Source organism: Perca flavescens, chromosome 8 (assembly GCF_004354835.1).
Source record: "Perca flavescens isolate YP-PL-M2 chromosome 8, PFLA_1.0, whole genome shotgun sequence".
In the NCBI taxonomy this organism is placed as follows: domain Eukaryota; kingdom Metazoa; phylum Chordata; class Actinopteri; order Perciformes; family Percidae; genus Perca; species Perca flavescens.
Window position 1 is genome coordinate 1962144 of NC_041338.1, and position 16832 is coordinate 1978975.

Sequence of the window (16832 nt, forward strand, 5' to 3'; positions counted from 1 at the left end):
GCCACACATGTAGCCGGACTATGAGTACAATTGGCAAACACACATTAACATTTCCACATTCTTGGCCTTCACCTCGTGTACCATCTGTGTGAGCTTGTAATGGCAGCCATTTTGCCTCCATTGAAGTGGCTGCAAAAAAAATGGGGGCAGCAAAAACGACCATGCACAAAGAAGGGAAGCTGCATGTAAATACTTAACACGGTAGCTTCACATCCATGTACATCAACTGCATTCTGATGTTTGTGGGTCTCTTTCTCTCTCACACACAAACACACACATATACACACACCCATAAAATACCAGACCCCACTGCACATACCTGTGTCATCTCCCACATAATATACAGATATCGTCCAAGCTAATGACAGACTGCTCTCTGCTCTTAAATGCTTATTTCGGTTTGAAAGTCTTCTGAATGAATTGGTGTGTTTTGCTACTTGTTCTACCCAAAGCCACATCCTGTGTCAGTCTCTGCCCACGCCTTCTGCAGCTCCTTCAGCTCCTTTTTATGTTGCTCTGCTAAAAGGAGATGTTATTTGATGTACCTTCACTTTTCACTTTGATTTTCTGCTGTCCTGCTTGCTGTTCTTACAACTATGCTGCTTTAGCAAATTCCAAGCCTTTATATGTGTATATATAGATATTAATGTAGATTTTCCTAATGAAATGTAGTATATGGTACTTGAGTTTGTCTCTGAGATACCACTTGCTCTTGGTCACATGATCTGTATGTCTTCCCAAAGTATGATTTTCCTCCTTGGCCTGAGTGTGAACACATCACGTGTTGTGATGTTGGTACATTGAGGCTTTTACAGGGAATTTTTTTTATTTATAAGCAAACAGACACAGGCGGATACATTCAAATGAATTGAAGTCAGTGAAAACTGTTTTCAGCTTTCCAGTTATTCGAGTTTGACATCCAAACTGCCGGCCGCCAACCTTGTTCTAATGGAAATGTTCCCTCAGTCAGCTCATGTAAATAAAATAGTTGCAATAGCTGTTAATTTAGTTTCCCAGCACCAACATAGTCTGAGAGGAAGTCATCACTAAATGAAGATACTTGTCATTCATGGTTAATGTTCCAAGTTTTGAAGGAGGTAGTTTGCCATCACATCAATTTGAATGATCCCTGGCGGTTGGAGAAGATGCAGATAACCCTGATTCAGTTAGTTCTACAACGTTCTACAGTTGTGATTTTGAACATTCCAAGTACGTTAATGAAAATGGAATTATGTCTTTGTATTTGAAACATTTCACTTGAAGTAACGAGCAGTAACAAACTCTAACATTGTTTGGCAAAGTAATACCAGCCGCTCTTTATTTTGCCTATGAATATATTCACTTAATATTGTGCTTGGAACAGTTATCAAAGACCAGATTGTGAATCAGTGCGTCAATCAAACACCGCCCGCCCCCACAATAATCAATGATCACCAACATGTAAATACACATTTTAAACCCTTTGCTTTTTCATTTATTGTGAAGTTTTTTAATGTTTTAAATGGCTGATTTGGAGATACGTTGGTTAAAAGGGATATTGAGGTTTTCAGTTCTTTGGTGCCGTACCTGGTACTCCATGTCCCGAGCTCGTAAAGGTGATTAGCAAAATGACCTCTTCATCATGCTTTCCTTACAGACGAGCCCCTCTTAACCAACCAAAGTGAATTGAACTAATCTGAACCACTATCATTTTTCTGTGTATATTCTGTTGCTCATTGCTATTTTGTATTCTGCTGTTTGCAGATACAAAATTGTTTTTCAGTTTGAGTTTTCTGGTCCGTTTATAGTTGCCCCTGTGTTTCTCTGCAGCTGGTCCAGGTTCAGTAGCACGACAGAAGCTTTGTCTCAGTATGTTCTCCTCTTACCTTTTGTTAGGTGACTTTCACCTATAAATGAACAAGAGGTGTTTGAGTATCTGTTGAAAGACTAATCTACACACACAAATACACAATGAAGTTCAGCTAGTAAATTGTATGTAACAACAAACAGTCTTCATGTTTGTTTTTGACAGGTTTTATACTCTTTACTGTACTATGGGACTTAATTAGGTTATTAAGACAACTCTTCCGCACTATTCTCAGCTTTGTAAGTCTTGCACTTGCACCTGCCCTGGGCTTTTAGTTGTGGTCCATTTGCAGCTGATACTGAGACATGTCCTCTCCAGGTCCATCACTCCAATCCGTGAGCCGTGATTTGGATTTACAAAAGAAACACGGTTAAGATCGTTTGTGGGTTAGAAACAAAATGATTTTCAACAAATGTTATGATTTGAGTCTTCTGAAGATGTTAATCCTGAGACTTTCCTTGTGAGCTTGAACACAGGTTATGATGATTATGTGGCCTTTATTTGTACATCATTTAGTCCAAATCCACATTCATCCGACCCCCCCTTGCTCTGCTGATATTCTTGTATGCGACTGCTACATAAACTCCACCTCCCAGTAACAACGTCCAGTCAGACTCTCTACTCAGGACCTGAGACCTGTTGGTGCATCTGTCTGGGGGACTAGAATAAGATCGATGTTTCAATATGAATGTTGCTTTCCTGTTCCCCTCAGATAACAGCCGTGTGTGTGCTGTGTTTGGATCCAGTGTGATTTCACGTGAATATTTTAAGAATCCAGCTCTGGTCTTGGGTTGCTGTTGTGACGGTAAAACGTCCGCTTCAGTCCCTGTCAGTGAGACGTTTGTCCACTTCTCTCTCAGAACCTCCTATGGTTTATCTCTGACTTCTGTCACGTCCTCAAAGCAGCTCAGAGGACGGATATGGATGCTGGATGCTGATTGGCTGAGAGGTGACAGTGAGGGGTAGTTCTGTAGAAGCTGGTTGTGATCCTCTGTGTGTGAGAGCTTCTTCAGCTCAGCGTCTTTCCTCTTCAGCTCTGTGATCTCCTGCTCCAGCTTCTCCTGAAGCTCTTTGACTCGACTCACTTCTCTTTCCTGCTGCTTCACATCAGAGCTTCTTTTCTCCATGAGACGGATCAGCTCAGTGAAGATCTTCTTACTGTCCTTACAAAAACATGTAAACGCATGAAAAACGTCGAAAAATAGACTATCAACCATCAGCTCTTAGCCACAAACATGGAGACTAAAATAAGTCAAAGAGTTAAAAGACAGAATTTAACCCTTAAAATGATTTCGGTCTATTTCAGTTTACACAACTCGGCAGTCTCTCGAGTATAATAAACCTTTAGTCCAGCATAGAGCGGCTGAGTGAATGTGGTCTGGACTCTGGAGGAGAGTCATGGTTTCAGAGACTCTGTAGAAGGACAGAATACCTGGACTGTGATCCAGGTACACTCCTACTCTGGAGGACTCTGTTGTACCAAAAATGTATAACTGTTGTTAGAATATACAAGACCTGTTATAGTAAGATGGAACCATTTCCTCTGTAATATAACATTGGTTAGATGCCCAGAATTGTAAAAAAACAAACAAGTATACTGGCTCTGAAGAACCATGGACACAGAACGATGGCAGAGCCAAGATCCTGGTAGGTGTCTGAGGAATCAATGTTCATAAATCAAATTGACACTTTGTAAGAAACCTCAATCCTGTGACTGTACTGCTGTGGTCTGAGATTTCACCCTGTAAAACAAGATCCAAATGTTCAACCGATCATGTTATTGTTCTGCAGGCGGACCGATGGAAGATGGATGTTTGACAGTTCTCATAGCAACAGCTTTGTTTTTTGGTTTGTTGGCACATTGTTTGTTTTGGCAGAAGAAGTGAGACAACGGTTTTAAGATGGTTTTAAAGCACCACCCTGTTTTAAGTTAAAGACCAGGAAAACAGAAAAAACCCTTTGTCATGTCCTTTTTGAAGATGAGACACTGTAAAGCTGATGGAAAATAAAATCATCCTAATAGGCCCATGACCGCTGCATGCTTGTTTTCTTTCAATTAGTTAAACGGTAGTTTTACAGTATGTGTTGACAGAGGTCTAGTCTGGATCAACGGAAGTATATTTCCAGGATAAATCCTGAGGTCCAGCACGTTTGCTCCTCAACTTCCTCTTTTCATGTGTTGCTGTTCTCCCTTTCAGGAAACAACAACAACAACCTTCGAGCTAGCGAGCTACACGCTGAAAATGTCCAGTTGTGAAGAAGTTAAGGACGGTGCAACAAGACAGGCCTGCTCGGTTCTTTCAGAGAATGATTGTAAAGATTTACAAAGATGTTTATGTCATTTCCTCTCTAACTGGGACGTTTTGGGACTGATTGGTGGGATTGCTGTGGACAAAGTACAGAGATCCACTGCTAAGAGCTAGTGAGGTTTAACCATGTATCAGCTCATTTAAATAGCTCACGGTTCTGTATTGTTTCAACAGTTAACTTCATTTAATATTGTATGTGGCGTTTTCTTTTTGACACAAAACTTATTGCTCGGAATAGTAATTTGTGTCTAATAAAGATAACTAAGGCTACGTTCAGACTGCAGGCAAAAGTGGCCCAAATCAGATTTTTTTTTTCTTTTTTTGAGGTCAAGTGACCAGGTAAGACTTCTTCAGAAATAGTGTGAACGCTCAAATCTAGCCCACATCAGATTTTTTTTTAAATCCGTTTTAGACTACTTCTGTATGGGGTCCTGAATCAGACCCTGGTCTGTTTTATTTATTTATTTTTTTATGTGGCTGCAGTGTGAACAACCAAGGCGGATTTGATTTGATGTAACTTATGTCAATCTACATCGATATTTGTCACAATTATGCAGCAAGACAAGACCGCTGTAGTGAATTTGCAGCCATGACCTCACAAAAGGCCAAAATAGCCAATTTCTCTCTCTTTCTCTTCATTCTTCTCCTCCTCAGCACCTTGCTCATTAATGTTACGGCTGCCATTACACAAACATTTTGAAATAAAAGTGAAAATGGTGACTTCCTCCATAACCTCCCTAACTTTAGTGCAACAGCCTGCTGCGTCTGATGTCATTGGTCTTTTGTTCATGCGGGTCAGTTCGAAACCGCAAACGGTTCACACTGGAATCTGATATAGGCCACATTTCCATGTGAACTATAGCATGAACTAGGTCTAAGAACAGCCAAACAAAAAATCCAAATTAAGCATTAAGACTTGCAGTGTGAACGCCTTAAAGTTGGATTGCCTAACTAGAAAACTGCATCTCCTCCCTTCAGAATCAATGAATGTACAACTATTTTTCATTTCAAGATTCACTTTATTGTCCCACGCTGTAGGGAGTTTGGATTGGGGGTCCACCCATGATGCATTCATGAAACCAAGGTCCTCACCATGAACTCTGAGTGGCAGCTGTTAGTCTGCTACAGAGACCGTCCACAGGCGTGTTCAGGTCAGCGAGCTGTCCTTAACAAAACCAAGGTATTAGTACGAGGAGACCAGGTGGTTAGGATCACCCCAAAATCTTTGTATTTCTCAGTAAACCTGAAATGTAGCTCTCCTACGTTAGACCTAAGATGACATTATCCTCTGAGAACTGAATGATGTAGTTTTACACTCGTGTATGAAGTAAGGACAGGTGAAGTAACAGCACCCTGGGGCAGCCCCTGGCTGTGTTCCATTAAACTCTCCTTCAGCAGATGAAAGTGAAAAACAACCTTTTAGTGTCAAACTCTGCACATCCATCACTCTGCACAGTGAAGCTTAAACATCAAAGCCAAGGTACAATAAGAACAATACACACAGAAATCCCTAAATATGCTTACAACTGTTTACGGGCCGTTATGCAAAGTGGATGTTTTCCCTTGTACTTTTATTTAAGTACAATGTTGAAGGGTAGTAGTACTTTTATATCAAAATATCAGTATTTTTGCCTGTTATGGATGATTTATGTTGATACTTTTACTTGATGTAAACACTTCACTTGCATCATGACTGCTGCTAACCAGCTGTGTGACGTGACGTGTAATGCCCCCTGCTGGTTCCATGGACCGCTGGATGGAGCTCTCAGCACCTGTTGATTTTCTGATAAGTTTTTCAACCACTGTGATGCTCTTCTTTTTTTATGTTTTGCCAGCATTTTTTTTTTGGGGTCTTCTTCAGTGTAATCTCATTAAGCATTCAATATTTCTGTTTAAACCGTTTGAAGCTGGACCACAGTCAGGAAATGTGCAGTTTCTCAATGTGGGAGGTTAGACAGCTCCGTCTCTACGTTCACTACAATAGTGACTCACGACATGGAACAGGATGTGTGTGTGTGTGTGTGTGTGTGTGTGTGTGTGTCGAAGTTCATGAGCAAAAAGTGTGTACAATCTTGCACAATAAGAAAGAAAAGGTGACGGATGGAAAAGAGAAAGTGGCTTAAATGCAGCAGCCGCGCAGCTACAAGAAAGAAAATCTTGTGTGTGTGTGTGTGTGTGTGTGTGTGTGTGTGTGTGTGTGTGTGTGTGTGTGTGTGTGTGTGTGTATTTCTGCTGCCTTACCATACCAACACCTTCCTGCTCTGCTCTCTGTCTTTTAGCCACCACTGGATGATTACAGTTGTGTACGGATTGTCTTATTCAGATAGGATTTACCTTTTCTTTTCTTTTCATCTGGACATGTGGCTTGTTACTACATATGTTTCCCTCCATCATGTCTTCCTTTGGTAAGGATTATGTGGTGTGAAACCCTGAGCCTGAGCTGTTTTCATTCAGGATAGTTGAGTGATGTTGGAGGCGGGACACCGGAGAGGCAGTAGATGATCACAGCTTGACTTTTGTTTCCGTCGATACCGCCGTTGGTTGTCTACAGGATGGACTCCGTCTCTCAGAACCTGCGAGGTAAGATGAGCTCAATGCGCTTTTTTTTCTTTCTTTTTTTTTTATCTCGGTGACCGTTTGAAGACATGCAAATAGAGCGGTATAGTAGGTAATATAGTAGGCAACTATTTGGATAATTGATTTATCCCTTTGAGTCCTTGTTTTATGACAAAAAGTCTAACTTGTGTGATTCCAGCGTGTTAAATGTGAACATGTTCTAGTGTCTTCTCTCCTCTGTGACAGGAAACTGAATATATTTAACTTATGGACAAAACGAGACATTTGAGGACGTCATCTTGGGCTTTGGGGAACTCTGATCCACATTTTTCACAATTTTCCGACATTTTAGACACCAAACAACTAATCCATTGATTCAGAAAATAATCTGCACATTAATCGACAATGAAAAGAATCGCTAGTAGCATCCCTAGGTCTACCTGGTTCAAACTGATGCAGTCAAATCCAACAGCCATGTGAGAAATGAAATCCCACCTAAATGAAGCTTATACTGTATAGTATAGGCGTGAACTGTATGCTCATTTTGCAGGCTGTAATTTGTGATGCTACTGTATGTTATACTTAATTTTACGGCATCAATTAGAATCGATTTGTTTTGTAGGTTATGGTCTAAAACATGCCAAAGTGCTGATATGATCCTAAATGTGACAAGTTTAAGATAAGTCAAAAACACAAATGGAAGCATTTAGCTTTTTCATACACCAGAACCGTTTTAAAAACTGTTAGGTTTTAAAGACTGTGAGTGGATAAATGTTAACAGTAATACCTAAATATGTAAATAATTCATGATGCATCGTATGTGTCATATCAGAGAGTGAGCGCACACTGAAGTCTGGCTTCCCAAACATCAGCGGGACTCTGCAGAGTCAAGTTTAGGTTTGCTGCGACAAAGATCCGATGTGTGTGAGTGGGTGTGTGTGCCTAAAGGTTAGCCCCTCTGCTAACAGCTGTGTTTCCATTCTGACTCATTCTGGGATTGTTAACGTTATGAATCAGGGCTGAACCATTTGGGGTGGCGGGGAAATCTAATTGCGATTTTTCTGACAGATATTGGGGTTTCGTTTTTCAAAAGTTTCTATATAACAAATATGGGTTTATTTCAACCAAATTGCCCAAAAATAACATGGATGGTTCCATACACGAAACAAGGCTGTGATTATCCAGCAACACGCGTTCCCTCAGATCTTAACTATTAGTCAAAATAATTCATAATATCTGAGGGGTTTTAACTCAGTGTAAAACTACTGGTAATGGCTACGAAGATGTAACACAGAACTGGGTGATCATTTTTTACTTTATGCTTTATAAACGGGCAAAACGGACCATAACAAGTGCATGGTCAACAGGAAGACCATCCATCCATCCATCCATCCATCCATCCTCGTCCGCTTATCCGGTGTCGGGTCGCGGGGGGAGCAGCTCCAGCAGGGGACCCCAAACTTCCCTTTCCCGAGCAACATTAACCAGCTCCGACTGGGGGATCCCGAGGCGTTCCCAGGCCAGGTTGGAGATATAATCCCTCCACCTAGTCCTGGGTCTTCCCCGAGGCCTCCTCCCAGCTGGACGTGCCTGGAACACCTCCCTAGGGAGGCGCCCAGGGGGCATCCTTACCAGATGCCCGAACCACCTCAACTGGCTCCTTTCGACGCGAAGGAGCAGCGGCGGCTCTCCGAGCTCCTCACAGATGACTGAGCTTCTCACCCTATCTCTAAGGGAGACGCCAGCCACCCTCCTGAGGAAACCCATTTCGGCCGCTTGTACCCTGGATCTCGTTCTTTCGGTCATGACCCAGCCTTCATGACCATAGGTGAGGGTAGGAACGAAAACTGACCGGTAGATCGAGAGCTTTGCCTTCTGGCTCAGCTCTCTTTTCGTCACAACGGTGCGATAGATTGAATGTAATACCGCACCCGCTGCGCCGATTCTCCGACCAATCTCCCGCTCCATTGTCCCCTCACTCGCGAACAAAACCCCAAGGTACTTGAACTCCTTCACTTGGGGTAAGGACTCATTCCCTACCTGGAGAAGGCATTCCATCGGTTTCCTGCTGAGAACCATGGCCTCCGATTTAGAGGTGCTCATAAATATTACAAACAGGATTGGTGACAAAGCGCAGCCCTGGCGGAGGCCAACCCTCACCTGAAACGAGTCCGACTTACTGCCGAGAACCCGGACACAGCTCTCGCTTTGGTCGTACAGAGATTGGATGGCCCTGAGTAGAGACCCCCTCACCCCATACTCCCGCAGCACCTCCCACAGTATCTCCCGGGGGACCCGGTCATACGCCTTCTCCAAATCCACAAAACACATGTAGACCGGTTGGGCATACTCCCAGGCTCCCTCCAGGATCCTTGCGAGTGAAGAGCTGGTCCGTTGTTCCACGACCAGGACGGAATCCGCATTGTTCCTCCTCAACCCGAGGTTCGACTATCGGCCGAACCCTCCTTTCCAGCACCTTGGAGTAGACTTTACCAGGGAGGCTGAGAAGTGTGATACCCCTGTAATTGGCACACACCCTCTGGTCCCCCTTTTTAAAAAGGGGAACCACCACCCCAGTCTGCCACTCCTTTGGCACTGTTCCAGACTTCCACGCAATGTTGAAGAGTCGTGTCAACCAGGACAGCCCTTCCACTCCCAGAGCCTTGAGCATTTCTGGACGGATCTCATCAATCCCCGGGGCTTTGCCACTGTGTAGTTGTTTGACTACATCAGTGACTTCCGCTTGGGAAATCGACGACAAACCCCCGTCATCCTCCAGCTCTGCCTCTAACTTAGAGGGCGTATTAGTCGGATTCAGGAGTTCCTCAAAGTGCTCCTTCCACCGCCCTATTACCTCCTCAGTTGAGGTCAACAGTGTCCCATCCTTACTGTACACAGCTTGGATGGTTCCCCGCTTCCCCCTCCTGAGGTGGCGAACAGTTTTCCAGAAGCACTTTGGTGCCGACCGAAAGTCCTTCTCCATGTCTTCTCCAAACTTCTCCCACACCCGCTGCTTTGCCTCTTTCACGGCAGAGGCTGCAGCCCTTCGGGCCCTTCGGTACCCTGCAACTGCCTCCGGAGTCCTCCGAGATAACATATCCCGGAAAGACTCCTTCTTCAGTCGGACGGCTTCCCTGACCACCGGTGTCCACCACGGTGTTCGTGGGTTACCGCCCCTTGAGGCACCTAAGACCCTAAGACCACAGCTCCTCGCCGCAGCTTCAGCAATGGAAACTTTGAACATTGTCCACTCGGGTTCAATGCCCCCAGCCTCCACAGGGATGCACGAAAAGCTCCGCCGGAGGTGTGAGTTGAAAGTCTGTCGGACAGGGGCCTCCTCCAGACGTTCCCAATTTACCCGCACTACACGTTTGGGCTTACCAGGTCTGTCCAGAGTCTTCCCCCACCCCCTGACCCAACTCACCACCAGATGGTGATCAGCTGACAGCTCTGCCCCTCTCTTCACCCGAGTGTCCAAAACATACGGCCTCAGATCAGATGAAACAATTACAAAATCGATCATTGACCTTTGGCCTAGGGTGCTCTGGTACCAGGTACACTTATGAGCATCCCTATGTTCGAACATGGTGTTCGTTATAGACAATCCATGACTAGCACAGAAGTCCAACAACAAACAACCACTCTGGTTTAGATCAGGGAGGCCGTTCCTCCCAATCACGCCTCTCCAGTTGTCTCCATCATTGCCCACGTGTGCGTTGAAGTCCCCCAGCAGAACAATGGAGTCCCCCACTGGCGCCCCATGCAGGACTCCACTCAAGATCTCCAAGAAGGCCGAATACTCCGAACTCCTGTTTGGTGCATATGCACAAACAACAGTCAGAGTTTTCCCCCCCTCAACCCGCAGGCGTAGGGAGGCGACCCTCTCGTCCACCGGGGTAAACTCCAACGTAGTGGCGCTCAGCCGGGGGCTTGTTAGTATCCCCACACCCGCCCGGCGCCTCACACCCTGGGCAACTCTGGAGAAGAAAAGAGTCCAACCCCTATCCAGGAGTACGGTTCCAGAACCGAGACTGTGCGTAGAGGTAAGGCCCACCAGATTTAACCGGTAGCGCTCCACCTCCCGCACTAGTCCCGGCTCCTTCCCCCACAGAGAGGTGACGTTCCACGTCCCCAGAGCCAGCGTCTGCCGCCCGGGTCTGGTCCGTCGAGGCCCCTTACCTTCACTGCCACCCATGTGGCATCGCACCCGACCCCAGCGGTTCCTCCCACAGGTGGTGGGCCCATGGGCTGGATAGATGGGAGCCACGTAGCTTGTTCGGGCTGTGCCCGGCCGGGCTCCGTGGCAAACCCGGCCACCAGGCGCTCGCCGACGAGCCCACCGTCTGGGCCTGGCTCCAGACGGGGGCCCCAGGCTTCCTCCGGGCAGGGTCACTCCATCTCTACCTCAATCACTCATAGGGTTTTTGAACCATTCTTTGTCTGGCCCCTCACCTGAGACCACTTTGCCTTGGGAGACCCTACCAGGAGCACAAAGCTCCAGACAACACAGCCCTCAGGTTCACAGAGACACACAAACCTCTCCACCACGATAAGGTGATGGTTCACGGAGAAGCAACAGGAAGACAACAGGGTTAAAAAAAAAAAGTTTAGCTGAAGTTCAATATTCAATGTGTGACAGATTAAACATGCCTTGGAGCATTATAACATAATACACCAACACAACTGCTCTCTATTTTTATGCAAGGATGAGAACATAGATATGAAGTGCCAGCAATAAGTGTTTTTCTTTTAATAAGCGTGGAACATTGAACAGTCAAACACACAACATTTATTACAAAAGCTAAAGTTATTATAGTACAAAAACAATTCCAGTAAAACACATCAGTACTTTCCTGTGAACTGACATGTCTGATCTGCCTCAGTTTAATAATAATAAGCATCTACATATTACACCTTCTACCATCATGTTCAATAAAGTTATAGAAAATAAATGAATCCACTGTAAACAATCTGTGATATGTAACATATTCCAGCATTTATCTTATGAAAAAACAGTAAATATAATAATAAAAGGAGAAATAAATTAATGTTAAAATGTTAAACCAAATGTTACATCAAACATGTAACTAAATATTCACATTTGAATAATTGCAGTCCTCACGATTAGCTAACCACATTCTTTCAAATTGCAATTTCGATTAGAAAACGATTAATGGTTCAGCCCCAGTTGTGTGTGTGTGTGTGTGTGTGTGTGTGTGTGTGTGTGTGTGTGTGTGTGTGTGTGTGTGTGTGTGTGTGTGTGTGTGTGTGTGTGTGTGTGTGTGTGTGTGTGTGTGTGTGTGTGTGTGAGTGTGTGTGCCTAAAGGTTAGCCCCTCTGCTAACAGCTGTTTTCTATTGGAACTGACAAAAAGAAGGAAGTCTGTGATTGGTTAACGTTATGAACAGAGGGTCAGCAGACCTTTAGGGGGGCTCAGCCCCTAATGAGAACGGGACAGGGATACAGTGCCTTGCAAAAGGGTTTCCTTTCCTTGCCGGGGTTCCAGGTGCGTAGCGTCGGCGACAGCCACACAGGATATTAAACCTGTTTCTTTGAACCTGTCATTGTTTGTCCTCTGTCACTAACAGACAAGTTTGCAAACTCTAACTTGAAGCACTAAAATTGATTTAATGTTGTTGTTTTTAATTATTATAATTTTTAGCTGGGCTGAGATAAAATTTAGGGGGCTTGAGCCCCCCTAAAAAGGTTCTAAAATGGCCAATGGGTGACAGTGTCCCGTTTGTATCTGTGAGCAGATGAGATCTCGGAGCTGCTGAAGCCTCACCGAGTCCGTCTGGTGACGCCGGTGATTCTGAACCACGCCAATCAGCCATGTGGGAGGTCGGCCAACAGGTTGGTGGTGAGTAGTCTTCATCCCCCGCCTTTCATTTCTGGGATTACTCCGGTGCCACCGGTTTAAAGAAATGCCAATAAACCAGAGCACGTTCCTGTCCCATCCCGGAGCGCTGTGTGGACTATACAAACCTTCCTTCGCAGCACTGTGGAGGAGGGTCTGGCAATTTGAGACTGGTGGTGAGAGTGAGGGACAAATGCTCCTAAATTATTTAGTTTATTTATTTTAAATGTTTATTATTGTTTTCTTTTTTAACACAACATCAAACAACATACAATAACAATACAACCACTTGGAAACCGAGCTAGACATACTGTACAACCCTACATACACACACACACACACACACAAGGACGCACACACACACACACACACTCAAACAGTATTTCAATACAATTTTTTTTTACAAATAATGTCCAATAATAATAATAATAATAATAATAATAATACAAATGAATAAATATAACAAAAAATTGAATAAATGGATACAATTAAATAATAATATTAAAAATTGATGAATATAATAAATAAAGAAATATATACAATTAAATTATTAAATAGATAAAAAAAGGTGTGCACAATTTTGTATTATGGCCCTGTCCTGTTTGTGTCCTGTGTGCATGTTTTAATTGTGACCTGCTGAGGCACACAAAGGCCCTGGGGTCCCTGAACGCCTCAGGTCTCTGTGTATCATTGGGTTTGTGGCATTCTGTTTAATTTTGTCCAGGAATATGCCGATCTAAAGTGAAATATCAACTGAACTGACTATAATGTTACCTGGCGAGGGGCCCTGTGTTAAATCTGATTTTGAAAAAAAAGTAACTAAAACCCAATAAACCCAAAACTGTACATCAAACACAACATGCAACACTGCTATGTTGTTCCTGTGGGGGGAGCTATGGCTCTGTCAGTCCCATCTCTAACGTCCTGTCCCTCTCCTGTCTCTCTGTCGTAGGTGGTGAGTCAGTGGAGAGCTTTCCTGGTAACAAACAAGCAGCCTGTGAGGGTAAGTCACAGCTTTTAGGAATGATATTTTGTCAAATATTTTGCACAGTCCATATTGCAATTTAGATAAAACTGTGATTCATTGTGCACCCCTAATAGTTACATAGCCATGCTGATTGTTCTGGAGGTTTTACGTAAGATATCTAACTCTAAATCATTCTGTCATTGCCCCCAATGCAATGTGTGTGTGTGTGTGTGTGTGTGTGTGTGTGTGTGTGTGTGTGTGTGTGTGTGTGTGTGTGTGTGTGTGTATACAGGTGGAGAGCACTTTCAGCTACTTGGAGATTTGCTCCATCAACATTCACAGTCTCACACAGGTCCGCTGTCACTGTTTTTATCTAAACCATACGTGTTTATAATATTTAATCAAGTTTTTTCCCATTCCATTTGTTCGTCCTGTCTTTAGAAACATGTCCATGTCTATGGATGTAATACTGTCAAACAACAGAAAATCACCTTTCTTGTAAAAATACAGTAATTTTCCATTTAAAATTTAAATATAGTTTGTAGCTTTATTTTACTGTACATGAAATAATTGTGCATTTTTATAATGTTTAATGGAGGATATTTACACTTGTAAAAACATTTTTTCTCTATTCAATAATGTTATCTAATCTAAGAAATGTATTTAAAGGATTCAACTTTAATTTAATCTATCAAATAATATACAAATATACAAAATTGTATGGTTATTCAGTTACTGGTTTATCATGTTCTTTTACCATACAGATGTAAATTCTCAGAATATTTCTGTAAAATCTGTAAAATTACAGTTTATAACAGTTTAACAATAGGCTATGGCTTATATGTTTATGTATATGATTTCTGTTTTGTTTTTTCAATGTTTCATGTGTTATTACAAATATGATATAACAGATAGGTAGGTAGATAGTCTTTATTGTCCCCTTGTGGGCAGCATAAAACACATAAGTAACACACACATAATCAGCACTGGGGAGCTTCATATCATATCATATCATATCATAATATGGCAGAAGGTACAAAACTCTTCCTGTAGCGGAGCGGCTCCAGGCTAGGGACCTGTATCTGCGGAAGCAGCGTGAAGCAGGGGGAGAGGGGATGACTGGGGTCATGTGCGATTGAGGTCTGATAGGTTGGGGATGGGAAGGCCAATTATTGCTGATGCAATCTGGGTGACGCCAGTGAGTTGTGTGTGTGTGTGTGTGTGTGTGTGTGTGTGTGTGTGTGTGTGTGTGTGTGTGTGTTGCAGATCGTGTTGGAGACAGACAGCCAGACTCTGTCTTTCGGTGTGTTGAACGGTGAGGATCTTGAGGCCATGGTCAGCCACATGAGCGCCTCGCTGAAGAGGATCTTCCCCGATTCATCACCAGGGTTAGTCCTACCTGCTGCATGTCTCCATGCACACCAATGAGCAGATAAGCTACGAGCTCATATTCTACAGGCACAATTTGAGCTCCAGTCTTTACATACTGTATTCTTCTTCTGGCTCCATATGAAGACACTGAAACATACTTAAATGACCATCAAGTCAAAATGTTAACTGTGCACAATAGAACTGCATACAGATAGGTGACAAATAAAATAAGAGTATTTTTTATTTATTTAGGATCCCCATTAGTTGTTCCCGTAGAAACAACTGTTCTTCCTGGGGTCCTCACAAATGTAGGTAAACAACAGAATATTAATCCACATTCACATCCCCACTATCATATGCACTTTAAGATGGTTTCTTTTTGACTAATTGCTAATTTTACTCCCTTTTTAAAATTGATCTCACTTGTTATCTGTGTTAAATGCAGTGGTAATATGTTCCAGTTTGACATCACCCTATATATTACAGTTTTCTTTATGGCATTAGTTTTAGGTAAAGGGAGTGTTGGGATAGTGCCCGTCTATCTATGAAGGTAAATATGGTTCAAATGTGATAGCTTGTAGACTTGACACGATGTGAGAACAATGATCTGAGCTTGGATGTTAAAATTTGAATTTTTAAATAATATTTTAAAAAGATATGAGAGGTTGTAATCACTGAGTTGTGGTTGTGATTGAAAATGCACCAGAGTAAAAATGTTGCATTGCAAGTTTGCAGCTGTCATTATGTTCATGTAAATATCAATCTACACATTTGTGAATATTTTTTCTGTGACTTCACATTCAGAAAACAGGTGTGTGAATATTGTCTACGAGTGCAAATTTTAACATACAAGTTCAGATTTTGTTTTCTGCAAGTTCACATCAAGTCTACAAGCTGAAAAAAAACGTGACCAAATACCTGCAAAACCAATGTGCTTTAGTGTTTAGAGCTAATTAGCAAATATTAGCATGCCACAATGCTAAGCTAAGTTGGTGAACATGGTAAACGTTACACTGCTAAACTTTAGCATGATAGCACTGTCATGGAACACATGCCAACTGATGTTAGTATTTAGCTCAAAGCAGCGCTGTGTCAAGCATAGCCACACTGCTGGCGTGGCTGGAGACTCGGTCTTGTTGCAGTGTGATAGTCTTTAACAGGAGGTTTCTTGTCCTTATCTTATCTAATCTTCAGAAAGCTGCTAAAGACGATTCCTCCAGATCTCCGGCTCAGACTCCGCACATTGACTGATGTGATTGAAGAACAGCTGAGTAGTCAGCCCACCTCCTGTGGTATGTGCAGGGTTCAAAATTTACTTTTTCGTCCACCAGCCACTCAATAGATTACCATTGTTTTTTTTGGCTGGTGAGTGAAGCAAATCTACCAGCCACTTGCATATTTTACCAGCCTTTGGCTGGTGGTTGGTGCTTATTTTGTACCCTGGGTATGCGCCCTTCATTTTACACTTTATGATCACATGTTATACTCCGATAAAGCCGAAGGGGACTTTCTCAGCTTCCCAATCACCTGTTTAACTATTAATTACATTAGCTATGTATCCAGTTGAAGTATTAGTTTTGTAAACGGCAGATTTACCCAGGACAGCACGTGTATTTGCAGTTAGATAGTGTCCTGTCTAGGGATGCAGGCTTAGACCAAAAAGTGCAGAGACAAGGAGGCAGTGGAAGATTAAGAAGATTTATTAAGATAGGCTTACAAAAAAGGGAGTCCTGAGGCAGGCAGGCAAAAAGAGTTCCAAAACAGTCAGAAAACTGAAGACAAGGGAATCAAAAACCCAAGGAATGGAGAGCCGTAGGGACTAACATACACAATAATCTGACAACAGACAAAGGAAGCACCGAAACTACATACACAAGGCAACAAGGGTAGTAACGAGGGACCGGCGACACGAGGGCTGATGAACAGG

At 43.1% G+C, this 16832-nt stretch overlaps 1 protein-coding gene across 1 annotated transcript in view; it reads left to right on the forward strand.

Moving 5' to 3' along the window:
- Positions 1–6436: 6436 nt before the first annotated feature.
- Positions 6437–16832, forward strand: part of carmil2 (capping protein regulator and myosin 1 linker 2) — a 55334-nt gene continuing 44938 nt past the window's right edge. Inside the window, exons 1-6 of the mRNA XM_028586472.1 lie at positions 6437–6735; positions 12467–12570; positions 13520–13570; positions 13827–13886; positions 14801–14922; positions 16100–16197. Coding sequence (XP_028442273.1) covers positions 6708–6735; positions 12467–12570; positions 13520–13570; positions 13827–13886; positions 14801–14922; positions 16100–16197 — 463 coding nt within the window. The 5' untranslated portion in view covers positions 6437–6707. The remainder of the gene's footprint in view (positions 6736–12466; positions 12571–13519; positions 13571–13826; positions 13887–14800; positions 14923–16099; positions 16198–16832) is intronic.